This window comes from Oncorhynchus gorbuscha, linkage group LG13 (assembly GCF_021184085.1).
Source record: "Oncorhynchus gorbuscha isolate QuinsamMale2020 ecotype Even-year linkage group LG13, OgorEven_v1.0, whole genome shotgun sequence".
NCBI classification, from domain to species: domain Eukaryota; kingdom Metazoa; phylum Chordata; class Actinopteri; order Salmoniformes; family Salmonidae; genus Oncorhynchus; species Oncorhynchus gorbuscha.
Window position 1 is genome coordinate 100,854,885 of NC_060185.1, and position 18,445 is coordinate 100,873,329.

Genomic DNA, 18,445 nt, shown 5'->3' on the forward strand with positions numbered 1-18,445 from the left:
ATGAACACTGAACAGCTGTAATGAACAGGTGTAATGAACAGGTGTAATGAACACTGAACAGCTATAATGAACACTGAACAGGTGTAATGAACACTGAACAGCTGTAATGAACACTGAACAGGTGTAATGAACACTGAACAGGTGTAATGAACACTGAACAGGTGTAATGAACACTGAACAGGTGTAATGAACGTGTGTAAAAATGACCATAACAAGCGTTCTAATCACCTGTAAGCACACTGGACAGGCTCAAATTTCACATGTACAAAAAATATATGATAATTACGAGTGTTAAGGCCTGTACCTGGAAAGACGATTTGAACCTTTTGGCCTTCCATATTTGACCCCTTATTTTAAGTCTCTAGGAAGAAGTTGGGTGACTTGGTGAGATGTATCAGAAGCGTCACTTGGGTGAATCACCGCGCCATATCCTGTAACAAGTAGAGAGAATGACGTAAGATCACCGGACAGCATTTATAACCTCAGAGCGCTCCGTGGCGCGTGCATTAGACACTCCGGTGATGGCTGAGCTCGAGGCAGAATCGCTTCATTTCTCCGTGGGCATCCTCGGTATCTCCGGCGGTGAGTGAACATTTAGATTTCTGATGGGTTCTACTTTTTATATAGCCTAAAACCTTTAAAATAATTAGCTGTGTCTTACGATTTAAATATATTGTAAAATAAATATATTATTGAGTTGATGAAGCAATGAGAAGTTGATCATAAACACAATACTTGGCATGGTCCCCGACAATGAAAATACAGAGTAAATAAGATAACAACAGTTAGGTCTCACTCGAATATATTTGATCCAAAAAAAGAGTGGGGCTTTTTTAATGTCGTTATCTTATTTTCGCTTTATTTTGATGATCCTTATAGGTCTCATATAAAATATTGTGATCACAAAAAAACGTGGCAGAAGGTTTATATTATATGTATTATGTTGTACATGAATGCAGACTGATTCTCAAAATAGACTTCATGAGAGATGTGAGGGATAATGGTCCGGAGCCTCGGCAAGTTGCAGTACAGAAACTTGGCCAATAGAGGGCGAATATGGCTCTGTGTTCATGGCTTCTTGTCAAACAATGTTTTTTTTTGTGTGAGTTTGTGTGGTCTGAAGCCTGATGTCTTCTGACCTGTTGTTGAACCCTGCAGGTTCTCTACTGCTGCTGGTGAATAACTATGGCAGCTCTCCTGAAAAATCCCTCATCCCCCATACTGCACTGGGGGTTCTACTGCTTATCATCGCTGCCCTCTTGGCCTACTCTGGTACCCTATCTACTGTTTATTACCCATAATAACCCTACTCTGGTAGACTACCTACTGTTTATTACCCATAATAACCCTACTCTGGTAGACTATCTACTGTTTATTACCCATAATAACCCTACTCTGGTAGACTACCTACGGTTTATTACCCATAATAACCCTACTCTGGTAGACTATCTACTGTTTATTACCCATAATAACCCTACTCTGGTACCCTATCTACTGTTTATTACCCATAATAACCCTACTCTGGTACCCTATCTACTGTTTATTACCCATAATAACCCTACTCTGGTAGACTACCTACTGTTTATTACCCATAATAACCCTACTCTGGTACCCTATCTACTGTTTATTACCCATAATAACCCTACTCTGGTACCCTAATAACCTACTACGTTTATTACCCATAATAACCCTACTCTGGTACCTACTATCTAGACTACCTACTGTTTATTACCCATAATAACCCTACTCTGGTACCCTATCTACTGTTTATTACCCATAATAACCCTACTCTGGTACCCTATCTACTGTTTATTACCCATAATAACCCTACTCTGTACCCTAATAACTACTGTTTATTACCCATAATAACCCTACTCTGGTAGACTACCTACTGTTTATTTTATTTCCCATAATAACCCTACTCTGGTACCCTATCTACTGTTTATTACCCATAATAACCCTACTCTGGTAGACTACCTACTGTTTATTACCCATAATAACCCTACTCTGGTACCCTATCTACTGTTTATTACCCATAATAACCCTACTCTGGTAGACTACCTACTGTTTATTACCCATAATAACCCTACTCTGGTACCCTATCTACTGTTTATTACCCATAATAACCCTACTCTGGTACCCTATCTACTGTTTATTACCCATAATAACCCTACTCTGGTACCCTATCTACTGTTTATTACCCATAATAACCCTACTCTGGTACCCTATCTAATGTTTATTACCCATAATAACCCTACTCTGGTACCCTACCTACTGTTTATTACTCATAATATCCCTACTCTGGTACCCTATCTACTGTTTATTACCCATAATAACCCTACTCTGGTACCCTATCTACTGTTTATTACCCATAATAACACTACTCTGGTAGACTATCTACTGTTTATTACCCATAATAACCCTACTCTGGTAGACTACTTACTGTTTATTACCCATAATAACCCTACTCTGGTACCCTACCTACTGTTTCAGCTAGACATAAACAACTACCCCCCCCCCTCCCTCCCTCCCTCCCTCCCACCAGGTGTGCGACGCAGCTTGTCCCAGTCCCGTTTGTTCTCCAGTATGTGTCTGACAGTGTCGGCCCTTTGGGGTGGATCTGGCCTGGTCTACCTGCTGGTTGGGGAGCGGGTGTTGGGGGCCACAGAGCTGAGGACCTCTCTGGTCCCTGGTCTTGCAGCCTTCACCCTGGCCCTCCTCATCCTGGCAATAGTCTCGCTCTTCCAGAGAGAGGTGTGTAATGTGTGCTATCTGGGGGGGGAAGTAGGTTTCAACAATTCTCGTAACTTTCCAAAAACCCTGTGGTTTTCCAGAAATCCTGGTTAAAGGATTCCTGGAATTTCTGCCTATGCCCTCGCAATTCCAGGAATCTTCCAATCAGGATTTCTGTAAACTGGGACATTTTTGGGAAAGTTACTGGAATTTGGCAATTGTATAACGGCCTTAATTGATCCATAATGGGATCCATAATAAACCCCAGGAAGAGTAGCTGCTGCCTTGGCAGAATTAATGGGGATCCATAATAAACCCCAGGTAGAGTAGCTGCTGCCTTGGCAGAACTAATGGGGATCCATAATAAACCCCAGGTAGAGTAGCTGTTGCCTTGGCAGAACTAATGGGGGTCCATAATAAACCCCAGGAAGAGTAGCTGCTGCCTTGGCAGGAACTAATGGGGATCCATAATAAACCCCAGGAAGAGTAGCTGCTGCCTTGGCAGGAACTAATGGGGATCCATAATAAACCTCAGGAAGAGTACCTGCTCCCTTGGCAGGAACTAATGGGGATCATCCATAATAAACCCCCAGGAAGAGTAGCTGCTGCCTTGGCAGGAACTAATGGGTATCAATAATAAACCTCAGGAAGAGTACCTGCTGCCTTGGCAGGAACTAATGGGGATCCATAATAAACCTCAGGAAGAGTAGCTGCTGCCTTGGCAGGAACTAATGGGTATCAATAATAAACCTCAGGAAGAGTACCTGCTGCCTTGGCAGGAGCTAATGGGGATCCATAATAAACCTCAGGAAGAGTAGCTGCTGCCTTGGCAGGAACTAATGGGGATCCATAATAAACCTCAGGAAGAGTAGCTGCTGCCTTGGCAGGAACTAATGGGGATCTATAATAAACCCCAGGAAGAGTAGCTGCTGCCTTGGCAGAACTAATGGGGATCCATAATAAACCCCAGGTAGAGTAGCTGCTGCCTTGGCAGAACTAATGGGGGTCCATAATAAACCCCAGGTAGAGTAGCTGCTGCCTTGGCAGGAACTAATGGGGATCCATAATAAACCCCCAGGAAGAGTAGCTGCTGCCTTGGCAGGAACTAATGGTGATCCATAATAAAATCCCAGGAAGAGTAGCTGCTGCCTTGGCAGGAACTAATGGGGATCCATAATAAACTCCAGGAAGAGTACCTGCTGCCTTGGCAGGAACTAATGGGGATCCATAATAAACCCCAGGAAGAGTAGCTTCTGCCTTGGCAGGAACTAATGGGGATCCATAATAAACCTCAGGAAGAGTACCTGCTCCCTTGGCAGGAACTAATGGGGATCCATAATAAACCCCAGGAAGAGTAGCTGCTGCCTTGGCAGGAACTAATGGGGATCCATAATAAACACCCAGGAAGAGTAGCTGCTGCCTTGGCAGAACTAATGGGGATCCATAATAAACCCCAGGTAGAGTAGCTGTTGCCTTGGCAGAACTAATGGGGGTCCATAATAAACCCCAGGAAGAGTAGCTGCTGCCTTGGCAGGAACTAATGGGGATCCATAATAAACCCCCAGGAAGAGTAGCTGCTGCCTTGGCAGGAACTAATGGGGATCCATAATAAACCCCAAGAAGAGTTGCTGCTGCCTTGGCAGGAACTAATGGGGATCCATAATAAACCCCCAGGAAGAGTAGCTGCTGCCTTGGCAGGAACTAATGGGGATCCATAATAAACCTCAGGAAGAGTAGCTGCTGCCTTGGCAGGAACTAATGGGTATCAATAATAAACCTCAGGAAGAGTACCTGCTGCCTTGGCAGGAACTAATGGGGATCCATAATAAACCTCAGGAAGAGTAGCTGCTGCCTTGGCAGGAACTAATGGGGATCCATAATAAACTCCAGGAAGAGTACCTGCTGCCTTGGCAGGAACTAATGGGGATCAATAATAAAATCCCAGGAAGAGTAGCTGCTGCCTTGGCAGGAACTAATGGGGATCCATAATAAAATCCCAGGAAGAGAAGCTGCTGCCTTGGCAGGAACTAATGGGGATCCATAATAAACCTCAGGAAGAGTACCTGCTGCCTTGGCAGGAACTAATGGGGATCCATAATAAAATCCCAGGAAGAGTAGCTGCTGCCTTGGCAGGAACTAATGGGGATCCATAATAAACCCCCAGGAAGAGTAGCTGCTGCCTTGGTAGGAACTAATGGGGATCCATAATAAACTCCAGGAAGAGTACCTGCTGCCTTGGCAGGAACTAATGGGGATCAATAATAAAATCCCAGGAAGAGTAGCTGCTGCCTTGGCAGGAACTAATGGGGATCCATAATAAAATCCCAGGAAGAGTACCCGCTGCCTTGGCAGGAACTAATGGGGATCCATAATAAACTCCAGGAAGAGTACCTGCTGCCTTGGCAGGAACTAATGTGGATCCATAATAAAATCCCAGGAAGAGAAGCTGCTGCCTTGGCAGGAACTAATGGGGATCCGTAATAAACCTCAGGAAGAGTACCTGCTGCCTTGGCAGGAACTAATGGGGATCCATAATAAACCCCAGGAAGAGTAGCTGCTGCCTTGGCAGGAACTAATGGGGAACCATAATAAACCTCAGGAAGAGTAGCTGCTGCCTTGGCAGGAACAAATGGGGATCCATAATAAACCCCCAGGAAGAGTAGCTGCTGCCTTGGCAGGAACTAAAGGTGATCCATAATAAACCCCAGGAAGAGCAGCTGCTGCCTTGGCAGGAACTAATGGGGATCCATAATAAACTCCAGGAAGAGTAGCTGCTGCCTTGGCAGGAACTAATGGGGATCCATAATAAACCCCAGGAAGAGTAGCTTCTGCCTTGGCAGGAACGAATGGGGATCCATAATAAACCTCAGGAAGAGTACCTGCTGCCTTGGCAGGAACTAATGGGGGTCCATAATAAACCCCAGGAAGAGTAGCTGCTGCCTTGGCAGGAACTAATGGGGGTCCATAATAAACCCCAGGAAGAGTAGCTGCTGCCTTGGCAGGAACTAATGGGGATCCATAATAAACCCCCAGGAAGAGTAGCTGCTGCATTGGCAGAACTAATGGGGATCCATATTAAACCCCAGGAAGAGTAGCTGTTGCCTTGGCAGGAACTAATGGGGGTCCATAATAAACCCCAGGAAGAGTTGCTGCTGCCTAGGCAGGAACTAATGGGGATCCATAATAAACCCCAGGAAGAGTAGCTGCTGCCTTGGCAGGAACTAATGGGGATCCATAATAAACCCCAGGTAGAGTAGCTGTTGCCTTGGCAGGAACTAATGGGGATCCATAATAAACCCCAGGAAGAGTAGCTGCTGCCTTGGCAGGAACTAATGGGGATCCATAATAAACCCCCAGGAAGAGTAGCTGCTGCCTTGGCAGGAACTAATGGGGATCCATAATAAACCCCGAGAAGAGTTGCTGCTGCCTTGGCAGGAACTAATGGGGATCATCCATAATAAACCCCCAGGAAGAGTAGCTGCTGCCTTGGCAGGAACTAATGGGTATCAATAATAAACCTCAGGAAGAGTACCTGCTGCCTTGGCAGGAACTAATGGGGATCCATAATAAACCTCAGGAAGAGTAGCTGCTGCCTTGGCAGGAACTAATGGGGATCCATAATAAACCCCCAGGAAGAGTAGCTGCTGCCTTGGCAGGAACTAATGGGGATCCATAATAAACCTCAGGAAGAGTAGCTGCTGCCTTGGCAGGAACTAATGGGTATCAATAATAAACCTCAGGAAGAGTACCTGCTGCCTTGGCAGGAACTAATGGGGATCCATAATAAACCTCAGGAAGAGTAGCTGCTGCCTTGGCAGGAACTAATGGGGATCCATAATAAACTCCAGGAAGAGTACCTGCTGCCTTGGCAGGAACTAATGGGGATCAATAATAAAATCCCAGGAAGAGTAGCTGCTGCCTTGGCAGGAACTAATGGGGATCCATAATAAAATCCCAGGAAGAGAAGCTGCTGCCTTGGCAGGAACTAATGGGGATCCATAATAAACCTCAGGAAGAGTACCTGCTGCCTTGGCAGGAACTAATGGGGATCCATAATAAAATCCCAGGAAGAGTAGCTGCTGCCTTGGCAGGAACTAATGGGGATCCATAATAAACCCCCAGGAAGAGTAGCTGCTGCCTTGGTAGGAACTAATGGGGATCCATAATAAACTCCAGGAAGAGTACCTGCTGCCTTGGCAGGAACTAATGGGGATCAATAATAAAATCCCAGGAAGAGTAGCTGCTGCCTTGGCAGGAACTAATGGGGATCCATAATAAAATCCCAGGAAGAGTACCCGCTGCCTTGGCAGGAACTAATGGGGATCCATAATAAACTCCAGGAAGAGTACCTGCTGCCTTGGCAGGAACTAATGTGGATCCATAATAAAATCCCAGGAAGAGAAGCTGCTGCCTTGGCAGGAACTAATGGGGATCCATAATAAACCTCAGGAAGAGTACCTGCTGCCTTGGCAGGAACTAATGGGGATCCATAATAAACCCCAGGAAGAGTAGCTGCTGCCTTGGCAGGAACTAATGGGGAACCATAATAAACCTCAGGAAGAGTAGCTGCTGCCTTGGCAGGAACAAATGGGGATCCATAATAAACCCCCAGGAAGAGTAGCTGCTGCCTTGGCAGGAACTAAAGGTGATCCATAATAAACCCCAGGAAGAGCAGCTGCTGCCTTGGCAGGAACTAATGGGGATCCATAATAAACTCCAGGAAGAGTAGCTGCTGCCTTGGCAGGAACTAATGGGGATCCATAATAAACCCCAGGAAGAGTAGCTTCTGCCTTGGCAGGAACGAATGGGGATCCATAATAAACCTCAGGAAGAGTACCTGCTGCCTTGGCAGGAACTAATGGGGATCCATAATAAACCCCAGGAAGAGTAGCTGCTGCCTTGGCAGGAACTAATGGGGGTCCATAATAAACCCCAGGAAGAGTAGCTGCTGCCTTGGCAGGAACTAATGGGGATCCATAATAAACCCCCAGGAAGAGTAGCTGCTGCATTGGCAGAACTAATGGGGATCCATATTAAACCCCAGGAAGAGTAGCTGTTGCCTTGGCAGGAACTAATGGGGGTCCATAATAAACCCCAGGAAGAGTTGCTGCTGCCTAGGCAGGAACTAATGGGGATCCATAATAAACCCCAGGAAGAGTAGCTGCTGCCTTGGCAGGAACTAATGGGGATCCATAATAAACCCCAGGTAGAGTAGCTGTTGCCTTGGCAGGAACTAATGGGGATCCATAATAAACCCCAGGAAGAGTAGCTGCTGCCTTGGCAGGAACTAATGGGGATCCATAATAAACCCCCAGGAAGAGTAGCTGCTGCCTTGGCAGGAACTAATGGGGATCCATAATAAACCCCGAGAAGAGTTGCTGCTGCCTTGGCAGGAACTAATGGGGATCATCCATAATAAACCCCCAGGAAGAGTAGCTGCTGCCTTGGCAGGAACTAATGGGTATCAATAATAAACCTCAGGAAGAGTACCTGCTGCCTTGGCAGGAACTAATGGGGATCCATAATAAACCTCAGGAAGAGTAGCTGCTGCCTTGGCAGGAACTAATGGGTATCAATAATAAACCTCAGGAAGAGTACCTGCTGCCTTGGCAGGAGCTAATGGGGATCCATAATAAACCTCAGGAAGAGTAGCTGCTGCCTTGGCAGGAACTAATGGGGATCCATAATAAACCCCAGGAAGAGTAGCTGCTGCCTTGGCAGGAACTAATGGGGATCTATAATAAACCCCAGGAAGAGTAGCTGCTGCCTTGGCAGAACTAATGGGGATCCATAATAAACCCCAGGTAGAGTAGCTGCTGCCTTGGCAGAACTAATGGGGGTCCATAATAAACCCCAGGTAGAGTAGCTGCTGCCTTGGCAGGAACTAATGGGGATCCATAATAAACCCCCAGGAAGAGTAGCTGCTGCCTTGGCAGGAACTAATGGTGATCCATAATAAAATCCCAGGAAGAGTAGCTGCTGCCTTGGCAGGAACTAATGGGGATCCATAATAAACTCCAGGAAGAGTACCTGCTGCCTTGGCAGGAACTAATGGGGATCCATAATAAACCCCAGGAAGAGTAGCTTCTGCCTTGGCAGGAACTAATGGGGATCCATAATAAACCTCAGGAAGAGTACCTGCTCCCTTGGCAGGAACTAATGGGGATCCATAATAAACCCCAGGAAGAGTAGCTGCTGCCTTGGCAGGAACTAATGGGGATCCATAATAAACACCCAGGAAGAGTAGCTGCTGCCTTGGCAGAACTAATGGGGATCCATAATAAACCTCAGGAAGAGTAGCTGCTGCCTTGGCAGGAACTAATGGGGATCTATAATAAACCCCAGGAAGAGTAGCTGCTGCCTTGGCAGAACTAATGGGGATCCATAATAAACCCCAGGTAGAGTAGCTGCTGCCTTGGCAGAACTAATGGGGGTCCATAATAAACCCCAGGTAGAGTAGCTGCTGCCTTGGCAGGAACTAATGGGGATCCATAATAAACCCCCAGGAAGAGTAGCTGCTGCCTTGGCAGGAACTAATGGTGATCCATAATAAAATCCCAGGAAGAGTAGCTGCTGCCTTGGCAGGAACTAATGGGGATCCATAATAAACTCCAGGAAGAGTACCTGCTGCCTTGGCAGGAACTAATGGGGATCCATAATAAACCCCAGGAAGAGTAGCTTCTGCCTTGGCAGGAACTAATGGGGATCCATAATAAACCTCAGGAAGAGTACCTGCTCCCTTGGCAGGAACTAATGGGGATCCATAATAAACCCCAGGAAGAGTAGCTGCTGCCTTGGCAGGAACTAATGGGGATCCATAATAAACACCCAGGAAGAGTAGCTGCTGCCTTGGCAGAACTAATGGGGATCCATAATAAACCCCAGGTAGAGTAGCTGTTGCCTTGGCAGAACTAATGGGGGTCCATAATAAACCCCAGGAAGAGTAGCTGCTGCCTTGGCAGGAACTAATGGGGATCCATAATAAACCCCCAGGAAGAGTAGCTGCTGCCTTGGCAGGAACTAATGGGGATCCATAATAAACCCCAAGAAGAGTTGCTGCTGCCTTGGCAGGAACTAATGGGGATCCATAATAAACCCCCAGGAAGAGTAGCTGCTGCCTTGGCAGGAACTAATGGGGATCAATAATAAACTCCAGGAAGAGTACCTGCTGCCTTGGCAGGAACTAATGGGGATCAATAATAAAATCCCAGGAAGAGTAGCTGCTGCCTTGGCAGGAACTAATGGGGATCCATAATAAAATCCCAGGAAGAGAAGCTGCTGCCTTGGCAGGAACTAATGGGGATCCATAATAAACCTCAGGAAGAGTACCTGCTGCCTTGGCAGGAACTAATGGGGATCCATAATAAAATCCCAGGAAGAGTAGCTGCTGCCTTGGCAGGAACTAATGGGGATCCATAATAAACCCCCAGGAAGAGTAGCTGCTGCCTTGGTAGGAACTAATGGGGATCCATAATAAACTCCAGGAAGAGTACCTGCTGCCTTGGCAGGAACTAATGGGGATCAATAATAAAATCCCAGGAAGAGTAGCTGCTGCCTTGGCAGGAACTAATGGGGATCCATAATAAAATCCCAGGAAGAGTACCCGCTGCCTTGGCAGGAACTAATGGGGATCCATAAGAAACTCCAGGAAGAGTACCTGCTGCCTTGGCAGGAACTAATGTGGATCCATAATAAAATCCCAGGAAGAGAAGCTGCTGCCTTGGCAGGAACTAATGGGGATCCATAATAAACCTCAGGAAGAGTACCTGCTGCCTTGGCAGGAACTAATGGGGATCCATAATAAACCCCAGGAAGAGTAGCTGCTGCCTTGGCAGGAACTAATGGGGAACCATAATAAACCTCAGGAAGAGTAGCTGCTGCCTTGGCAGGAACTAATGGGGATCCATAATAAACCCCCAGGAAGAGTAGCTGCTGCCTTGGCAGGAACTAAAGGTGATCCATAATAAACCCCAGGAAGAGCAGCTGCTGCCTTGGCAGGAACTAATGGGGATCCATAATAAACCCAGGAAGAGTAGCTGCTGCCTTGGCAGGAACTAATGGGGATCCATAATAAACCCCAGGAAGAGTAGCTTCTGCTTCTGCCTTGGCAGTGGATCCATAATAAACCTCAGGAAGAGTACCTGCTGCCTTGGCAAACTGGGGATCCATAATAAACCTCAGGAAGAGTACCTGCTGCCTTGGCAGGAACTAATGGGGATCCATAATAAACCCCAGGAAGAGTAGCTGCTGCCTTGGCAGGAACTAATGGGGAACCATAATAAACCTCAGGAAGAGTAGCTGCTGCCTTGGCAGGAACTAATGGGGATCCATAATAAACCCCCAGGAAGAGTAGCTGCTGCCTTGGCAGGAACTAAAGGTGATCCATAATAAACCCCAGGAAGAGCAGCTGCTGCCTTGGCAGGAACTAATGGGGATCCATAATAAACTCCAGGAAGAGTAGCTGCTGCCTTGGCAGGAACTAATGGGGATCCATAATAAACCCCAGGAAGAGTAGCTTCTGCCTTGGCAGGAACGAATGGGGATCCATAATAAACCTCAGGAAGAGTACCTGCTGCCTTGGCAGGAACTAATGGGGATCCATAATAAACCCCAGGAAGAGTAGCTGCTGCCTTGGCAGGAACTAATGGGGATCCATAATAAACCCCCAGGAAGAGTAGCTGCTGCCTTGGCAGGAACTAATGGGGATCCATAATAAACTCCAGGAAGAGTACCTGCTGCCTTGGCAGGAACTAATGGGGATCAATAATAAAATCCCAGGAAGAGTAGCTGCTGCCTTGGCAGGAACTAATGGGGATCCATAATAAACCTCAGGAAGAGTACCTGCTGCCTTGGCAGGAACTAATGGGGATCCATAATAAACCCCAGGAAGAGTAGCTGCTGCCTTGGCAATGGGATCCATAATAAACCCCAGGAAGAGTTGCTGCTGCCTTGGCAGGAACTACTGGGGATCCATAATAAACCTCAGGAAGAGTACCTGCTGCTTTGGCAGGAACTAATGGGGATCCATAATAAACCTCAGGAAGAGTAGCTGCTGCCTTGGCAGGAACTAATGGGGATCCATAATAAACCTCAGGAAGAGTAGCTGCTGCCTTGGCAGGAACTAATGGGGATCCATAATAAACCCCAGGTAGAGTAGCTGTTGCCTTGGCAGAATTAATGGGGGTCCATAATAAACCCCAGGAAGAGTAGCTGCTGCCTTGGCAGGAACTAATGGGGATCCATAATAAACCCACAGGAAGAGCAGCTGCTGCCTTGGCAGGAACTAATGGGGATCCATAATAAACCCCAGGAAGAGTAGCTTCTGCCTTGGCAGGAACTAATGGGGATCCATAATAAACCTCAGGAAGAGTAGCTGCTGCCTTGGCAGGAACTAATGGGGATCCATAATAAACCCCAGGTAGAGTAGCTGTTTCCTTGGCAGAACTAATGGGGGTCCATAATAAACCCCAGGAAGAGTAGCTGCTGCCTTGGCAGGAACTAATGGGGATCCATAATAAACCCCCAGGAAGAGTAGCTGCTGCCTTGGCAGGAACTAATGGGGATCCATAATAAACCTCAGGAAGAGTAGCTGCTGCCTTGGCACGAACTAATGGGGATCCATAATAAACCTCAGGAAGAGTAGCTGCTGCCTTGGCAGGAACTAATGGGGATCCATAATAAACCCCAGGAAGAGTAGCTGCTGCCTTGGCAGGAACTAATGGGGATCCATAATAAACCCCAGGAAGAGTAGCTGCTGCCTTGGCAGGAACTAATGGGGATCCATAATAAACCCCCAGGAAGAGTAGCTGCAGCCTTGGCAGGAACTAATCGGGATCCATAATAAACCCCAGGAAGAGTAGCTGCTGCCTTGGCAATGGGATCCATAATAAATACAAATACACATATAGACCATATCATTTGCATTGTTGTATGGTATTGTTTAATTGTATTGTGTTGTTGTGTTTTATTGTTGTATTTGATTGTAACTTGTTGTTGTATTATATAGTTATATTGTATGGTTGTATTGTACCTTATTGTTGTATTGTATTGTTGTATTGTAGGTGGTCTTCTTTATCATCACCCTCTCTATCAGTCTGGCTTGTGGGCACCAAATCGCCGGTCTCTCCTCCCCGGGCTTCGGCCAGTCTGCCACCGCCGCCTGCTACCTGCTGGTCACTCTGGTAGGGGCGTACTTCGGCTGTGGCCGCCTGCTCTCCTTTATCACCCGAGGTAGAGTGGAGGCTCCTGGGACACGGCTGAAGAAGAGGAGGGCTGGGGGTCAGGGGTCCAGAGTTCCAGAGGACTGTAACGACGTGGTACCTGTAGGCCTGGTGATGAACCTCCTGTCTGCCAGTGTGTTAGCCTGCCCCCTACTGGCCGTGGTTCCTCAGCTCACTGCGGGTCACGTCCCCTGGCTATGGACGGCTGCTGTATTCCAGCTGGGGGTGTGTGTCCTCTCCTACAGGGCCATGGACTCTCTGACAGCCACCTTCTATGGCTTCACCTCCATCCTACACTTCACTGAGGGCTACAGTGCTCTCCTCACAGCTCCCTCGTTCTCCATCCTCCCCTCCTCCCCAGTTCCCTTCCCTGTTGTCTTCTCTGTTCTGTTCTTCATCCTGGCTCTGTTCAGTTGTCAGAAGAGTCTAGCTGAGGGTCTGTATCAGCTGTTCTTCGTAGCATATACCATTGCCATCGCCGCCCAGCCATCGCTGTCCTTCCAGGCCGGGGCGCAGGGTGTACAGGCGGCAATCTTTGTCGTGTCAGCTGTGATGCTACTGGTCACCTCCTACAACATGTTAGCCAATAGGATCCCTACAGGGGAGGGTATGTTCAAGGCCTTGGTGATGCGTGTCAGCAACCTGACGCTCCGCCCCCGTGACAGACAGCTCCACGACCCTTACCTGGGCTACTCCAGGTATGCTGACGCCGAGGTGTTGGGCCACGCCTGCTCCGTGCTCGCTGCCTTCTCCATCACGTCGTCCGTGGAGGAGCGGGACCCGCTGGCTGTGCTGGTGCTGCCTTGGACTGTGGTGGCTGGGGGCATCCTACAGTTGCTGGTCGGCTCTGTAGCCTTCTCCCGAGGTAAGACCCGTGCATTATTAACATGTTACAATTCAATATTTGTTCTGTTCGTGTGATTATTGTATATCCAACACGTTTTCATCGTGTTCATTTCCGGTACCGTAGGTAAGACACTGGAGAGCACGGCATTCATTCTGTACGGTGTCATGTGGTCTGTCTGGGGGCTGACGCGGTACGGCGGTCTCTACGGTGACACCCGAGGTTTCAACGTAGCGGTCGGCATCATCAGCTTCCTGTTGTTCAACAGTCTGGTGACGGTGGGAGCTCTGTTCCTGAACATAGCCTGGTTCCTCTACGCCGCGACCTTTCACCTCATTATCATCTCCTTTCTGCTGGATGCCGTCGGAGCACTGCCTTATGGGTACGATATCGGCGTGTCTATCGTGTTCGGCCTGGTGTCTTTCTACTGCTTCCTGTCTGGTCTGTTCAACATGACCTTCCTGACCCCCCAGTTGCCCCTGGGAAGGGCCCTGGTTAGGCTGAGCGGGGAAGGAGGAGGAGGGCGGGACACCTGTCCACATGTCCCGGCACGCAAGGCCACGGCTGTTCACCAGATAGCAGGTAAGAGGGAGGCAACTAACCTGGTGTCCCAAATGGCACCCTATTCCCTTAGTGGACTGCTTTAGACCTCAGGGTCCTATTGTATCTCTCTCTCTCTCTCGCTCTCTCTCTCGCTCTCTCTCTCTCTCTCTCTCTCGCTCTCTCTCTCGCTCTCTCTCGCTCTCTCTCTGTCTCACATGAACCCTGATACTGTAACAAGAAGCCTACGTCTGTGTCTGTCTGTCTCCAGAGATCATGAAGAGTGGGGGTATATGTGGGATGCCCACTGACACAGTCTATGTACTGGTGGCAGCCTGTAACAGACCTGAGGCTGTGGAGAAGGCATACAGGTGAATTACACTGCTTACTAGGCTCATATGCATCTCAGTGGATGAATAAACGTTGTACTCACAATGCTGCATAGTGGTAGGCTGGTCCCAGAGAGGTTTAACTGCCTCTCCAAACCCGTTGTCATCCCTATAGACAGTAGTACTGAGCCAACCCCTATAGACAGTAGTACTGAGCCAACCCCTATAGACAGTAGTACTGAGCCAACCTCTATAGACAGTAGTACTGAGCCAACCTCTATAGACAGTAATACTGAGCCAACCACTATAGACAGTAGTACTGAGCCAACCTCCATAGACAGTAGTACTGAGCCAACCCCTATAGACAGTAGTACTGAGCCAACCCCTATAGACAGTAGTACTGAGCCAACCTCTATAGACAGTAGTACTGAGCCAACCACTATAGACAGTAATGTTGAGCCAACCCCTATAGACAGTAGTACTGAGCCAACCCCTATAGACAGTAGTACTGAGCCAACCTCTATAGACAGTAGTACTGAGCCAACCCCTATAGACAGTAGTACTGAGCCAACCTCTATAGACAGTAATGTTGAGCCAACCCCTATAGACAGTAGTACTGAGCCAACCCCTATAGACAGTAGTACTGAGCCAACCCCTATAGACAGTAGTACTGAGCCAACCCCTATAGACAGTAGTACTGAGCCAACCCCTATAGACAGTAGTACTGAGCCAACCTCTATAGACAGTAATGTTGAGCCAACCCCTATAGACAGTAGTACTGAGCCAAACTCTATAGACAGTAGTACTGAGCCAACCTCTATAGACAGTAGTACTGAGCCAACCTCTATAGACAGTAGTACTGAGCCAACCCCTATAGACAGTAATGTTGAGCCAACCTCTATAGACAGTAATGTTGAGCCAACCCCTATAGACAGTAATGTTGAGCCAACCTCTATAGACAGTAGTACTGAGCCAACCCCTATAGACAGTAGTACTGAGCCAACCTCTATAGACAGTAATGTTGAGCCAACCCCTATAGACAGTAGTACTGAGCCAACCTCTATAGACAGTAGTACTGAGCCAACCTCTATAGACAGTAGTACTGAGCCAACCCCTATAGACAGTAATGTTGAGCCAACCTCTATAGACAGTAATGTTGAGCCAACCTCTATAGACAGTAATGTTGAGCCAACCCCTATAGACAGTAGTACTGAGCCAACCCCTATAGACAGTCATGTTGAGCCAACCCCTATAGACAGTAGTACTGAGCCATCCTCTATAGACAGTAATGTTGAGCCAACCCCTATAGACAGTAGTACTGAGCCAACCCCTATAGACAGTAGTACTGAGCCAACCTCTATAGACAGTAATGTTGAGCCAACCCCTATAGACAGTAGTACTGAGCCAACCCCTATAGACAGTAGTACTGAGCCAACCCCTATAGACAGTAGTACTGAGCCAACCTCTATAGACAGTAATGTTGAGCCAACCCCTATAGACAGTAGTACTGAGCCAACCTCTATAGACAGTAGTACTGAGCCAACCTCTATAGACAGTAATGTTGAGCCAACCCCTATAGACAGTAGTACTGAGCCAAACTCTATAGACAGTAGTACTGAGCCAACCTCTATAGACAGTAATGTTGAGCCAACCTCTATAGACAGTAGTACTGAGCCAACCTCTATAGACAGTAATGTTGAGCCAACCTCTATAGACAGTAATGTTGAGCCAACCCCTATAGACAGTAATGTTGAGCTAACCCCTATAGACAGTAGTACTGAGCCAACCTCTATAGACAGTAATGTTGAACCAACCCCTATAGACAGTAGTACTGAGCCAACCTCTATAGACAGTAATGTTGAGCCAACCCCTATAGACAGTAATGTTGAGCCAACCTCTATAGACAGTAATGTCGAGCCAACCCCTATAGACAGTAATGTTGAGCCAACCTCTATAGACAGTAATGTTGAGCCAACCTCTATAGACAGTAATGTTGAGCCAACCCCTAGAGACAGTAGTACTGAGCCAACCTCTATAGACAGCAATGTTGAGCCAACCCCTATAGACAGTAATGTTGAGCCAACCTCTATAGGCAGTAATGTTGAGCCAACCCCTATAGACAGTAATGTTGAGCCAACCTCTATAGACAGTAATGTTGAGCCAACCCCTATAAACAGTAATGTTGAGCCAACCTCTATAGACAGTAATGTTGAGTCAACCCCTATAGACAGTAGTACTGAGCCAACCTCTATAGACAGTAATGTTGAGCCAACCTCTATAGACAGAAGTACTGAGCCAACCTCTATAGACAGTAATGTTGAGCCAACCCCTATAGACAGTAGTACTGAGCCAACCTCTATAGACAGTAATGTTGAGCCAACCCCTATAGACAGTAGTACTGAGCCAACCTCTATAGACAGTAATGTTGAGCCAACCCCGATAGACAGTAGTACTCTGCCAACCCCTATAGACAGTAATGTTGAGCCAACCCCTATAGACAGTAGTACTGAGCCAACTTCCATAGACAGTAGTACTGAGCCAACCTCTATAGACAGTAATGTTGAGGCAACCCCTATAGACAGTAATGTTGAGCCAACCCCTATAGACAGTAGTACTGAGCCAACCTCTATAGACAGTAATGTTGAGCCAACCCCTATAGACAGTAGTACTGAGCCAACCTCTATAGGCAGTAATGTTGAGCCAACCCCTATAGACAGTAGTACTGAGCCAACCCCTATAGACAGTAGTACTGAGCCAACCCCTATAGACAGTAGTACTGAGCCAACCTCTATAGACAGTAGTACTGAGCCAACCTCTATAGACAGTAGTACTGAGCCAAACTCTATAGACAGTAGTACTGAGCCAACCGCTATAGACAGTAGTACTGAGCCAACCCCTATAGACAGTAGTACTGAGCCAACCTCTATAGACAGTGATGTTGAGCCAACCCCTATAGACAGTAGTACTGAGCCAACCCCTATAGACAGTAGTACTGAGCCAACCCCTATAGACAGTAGTACTGAGCCAACCTCTATAGACAGTAATGTTGAGCCAACCCCTATAGACAGTAGTACTGAGCCAACCCTTATAGAGAGTAATACCTGTCTCTCCCTGTCTCTCCCTGTCTCTTCCTGTCTATCCCTGTCTCTCCCTCTCTCCCTGTCTCTCCCTCTCTCTCTGTCTCTCCCTGTCTCTTCCTGTCTCTCCATGTCTCTTCCTGTCTCTCCCTGTCTCTCCCTGTCTCTTCCTGTCTATCCCTGTCTCTCCCTCTCTTCCTGTCTCTCCCTGTCTCTTCCTGTCTCTCCCTGTCTCTTCCTGTGTCTCCCTGTCTCTTCCTGTGTCTCCCTGTCTCTCCCTCAAGGTGTAAGCAGCAGGCCCAGGACCGGCCCATGTCTCTGTGGGTCTCCTCTATAAACCAGTTAGAACCGGTCAGATCCCTGCTGTCTCCTCTGCTCTGGGACTTCATGAGCGCTGCATGGCCCTCATCTATCAGCATGGTCATACCCAGGGGTTAGTGGGTGACTTATCAACACTGTGTGTGTGTGTGTGTGTGTGTGTGTGTGTGTGTGTGTGTGTGTGTGTGTGTGTGTGTGTGTGTGTGTGTGTGTGTGTGTGTGTGTGTGTGTGTGTGTGTGTGTGTGTGTGTGTGTGTGTGTGTGTGTGTGTGTGTGTGTGTGTGTGTGTGTGTGTGTGTGTGTGTGTGTGTAGTTTATTTGAGTTACTGTGATGAGTATGGCCTGTATTCTGCCGCCAGGCCCGTGGATGGAGGTGTTTGGTCT

The 18,445-nt window shown here is 47.6% G+C and overlaps 1 protein-coding gene across 1 annotated transcript in view; it reads left to right on the forward strand.

The window, feature by feature from the left end:
• Nucleotides 1-429: 429 nt before the first annotated feature.
• Nucleotides 430-18,445, forward strand: part of LOC123993779 — a 20,603-nt gene continuing 2,587 nt past the window's right edge. Inside the window, exons 1-8 of the mRNA XM_046296263.1 lie at nt 430-582; nt 1,159-1,272; nt 2,546-2,754; nt 12,795-13,818; nt 13,924-14,379; nt 14,609-14,708; nt 18,028-18,176; nt 18,421-18,445. The exon at nt 18,421-18,445 is cut by the window's right edge and continues 88 nt beyond it. Of these exons, the coding sequence (XP_046152219.1) occupies nt 522-582; nt 1,159-1,272; nt 2,546-2,754; nt 12,795-13,818; nt 13,924-14,379; nt 14,609-14,708; nt 18,028-18,176; nt 18,421-18,445 (2,138 nt within the window). The 5' untranslated portion in view covers nt 430-521. The remainder of the gene's footprint in view (nt 583-1,158; nt 1,273-2,545; nt 2,755-12,794; nt 13,819-13,923; nt 14,380-14,608; nt 14,709-18,027; nt 18,177-18,420) is intronic.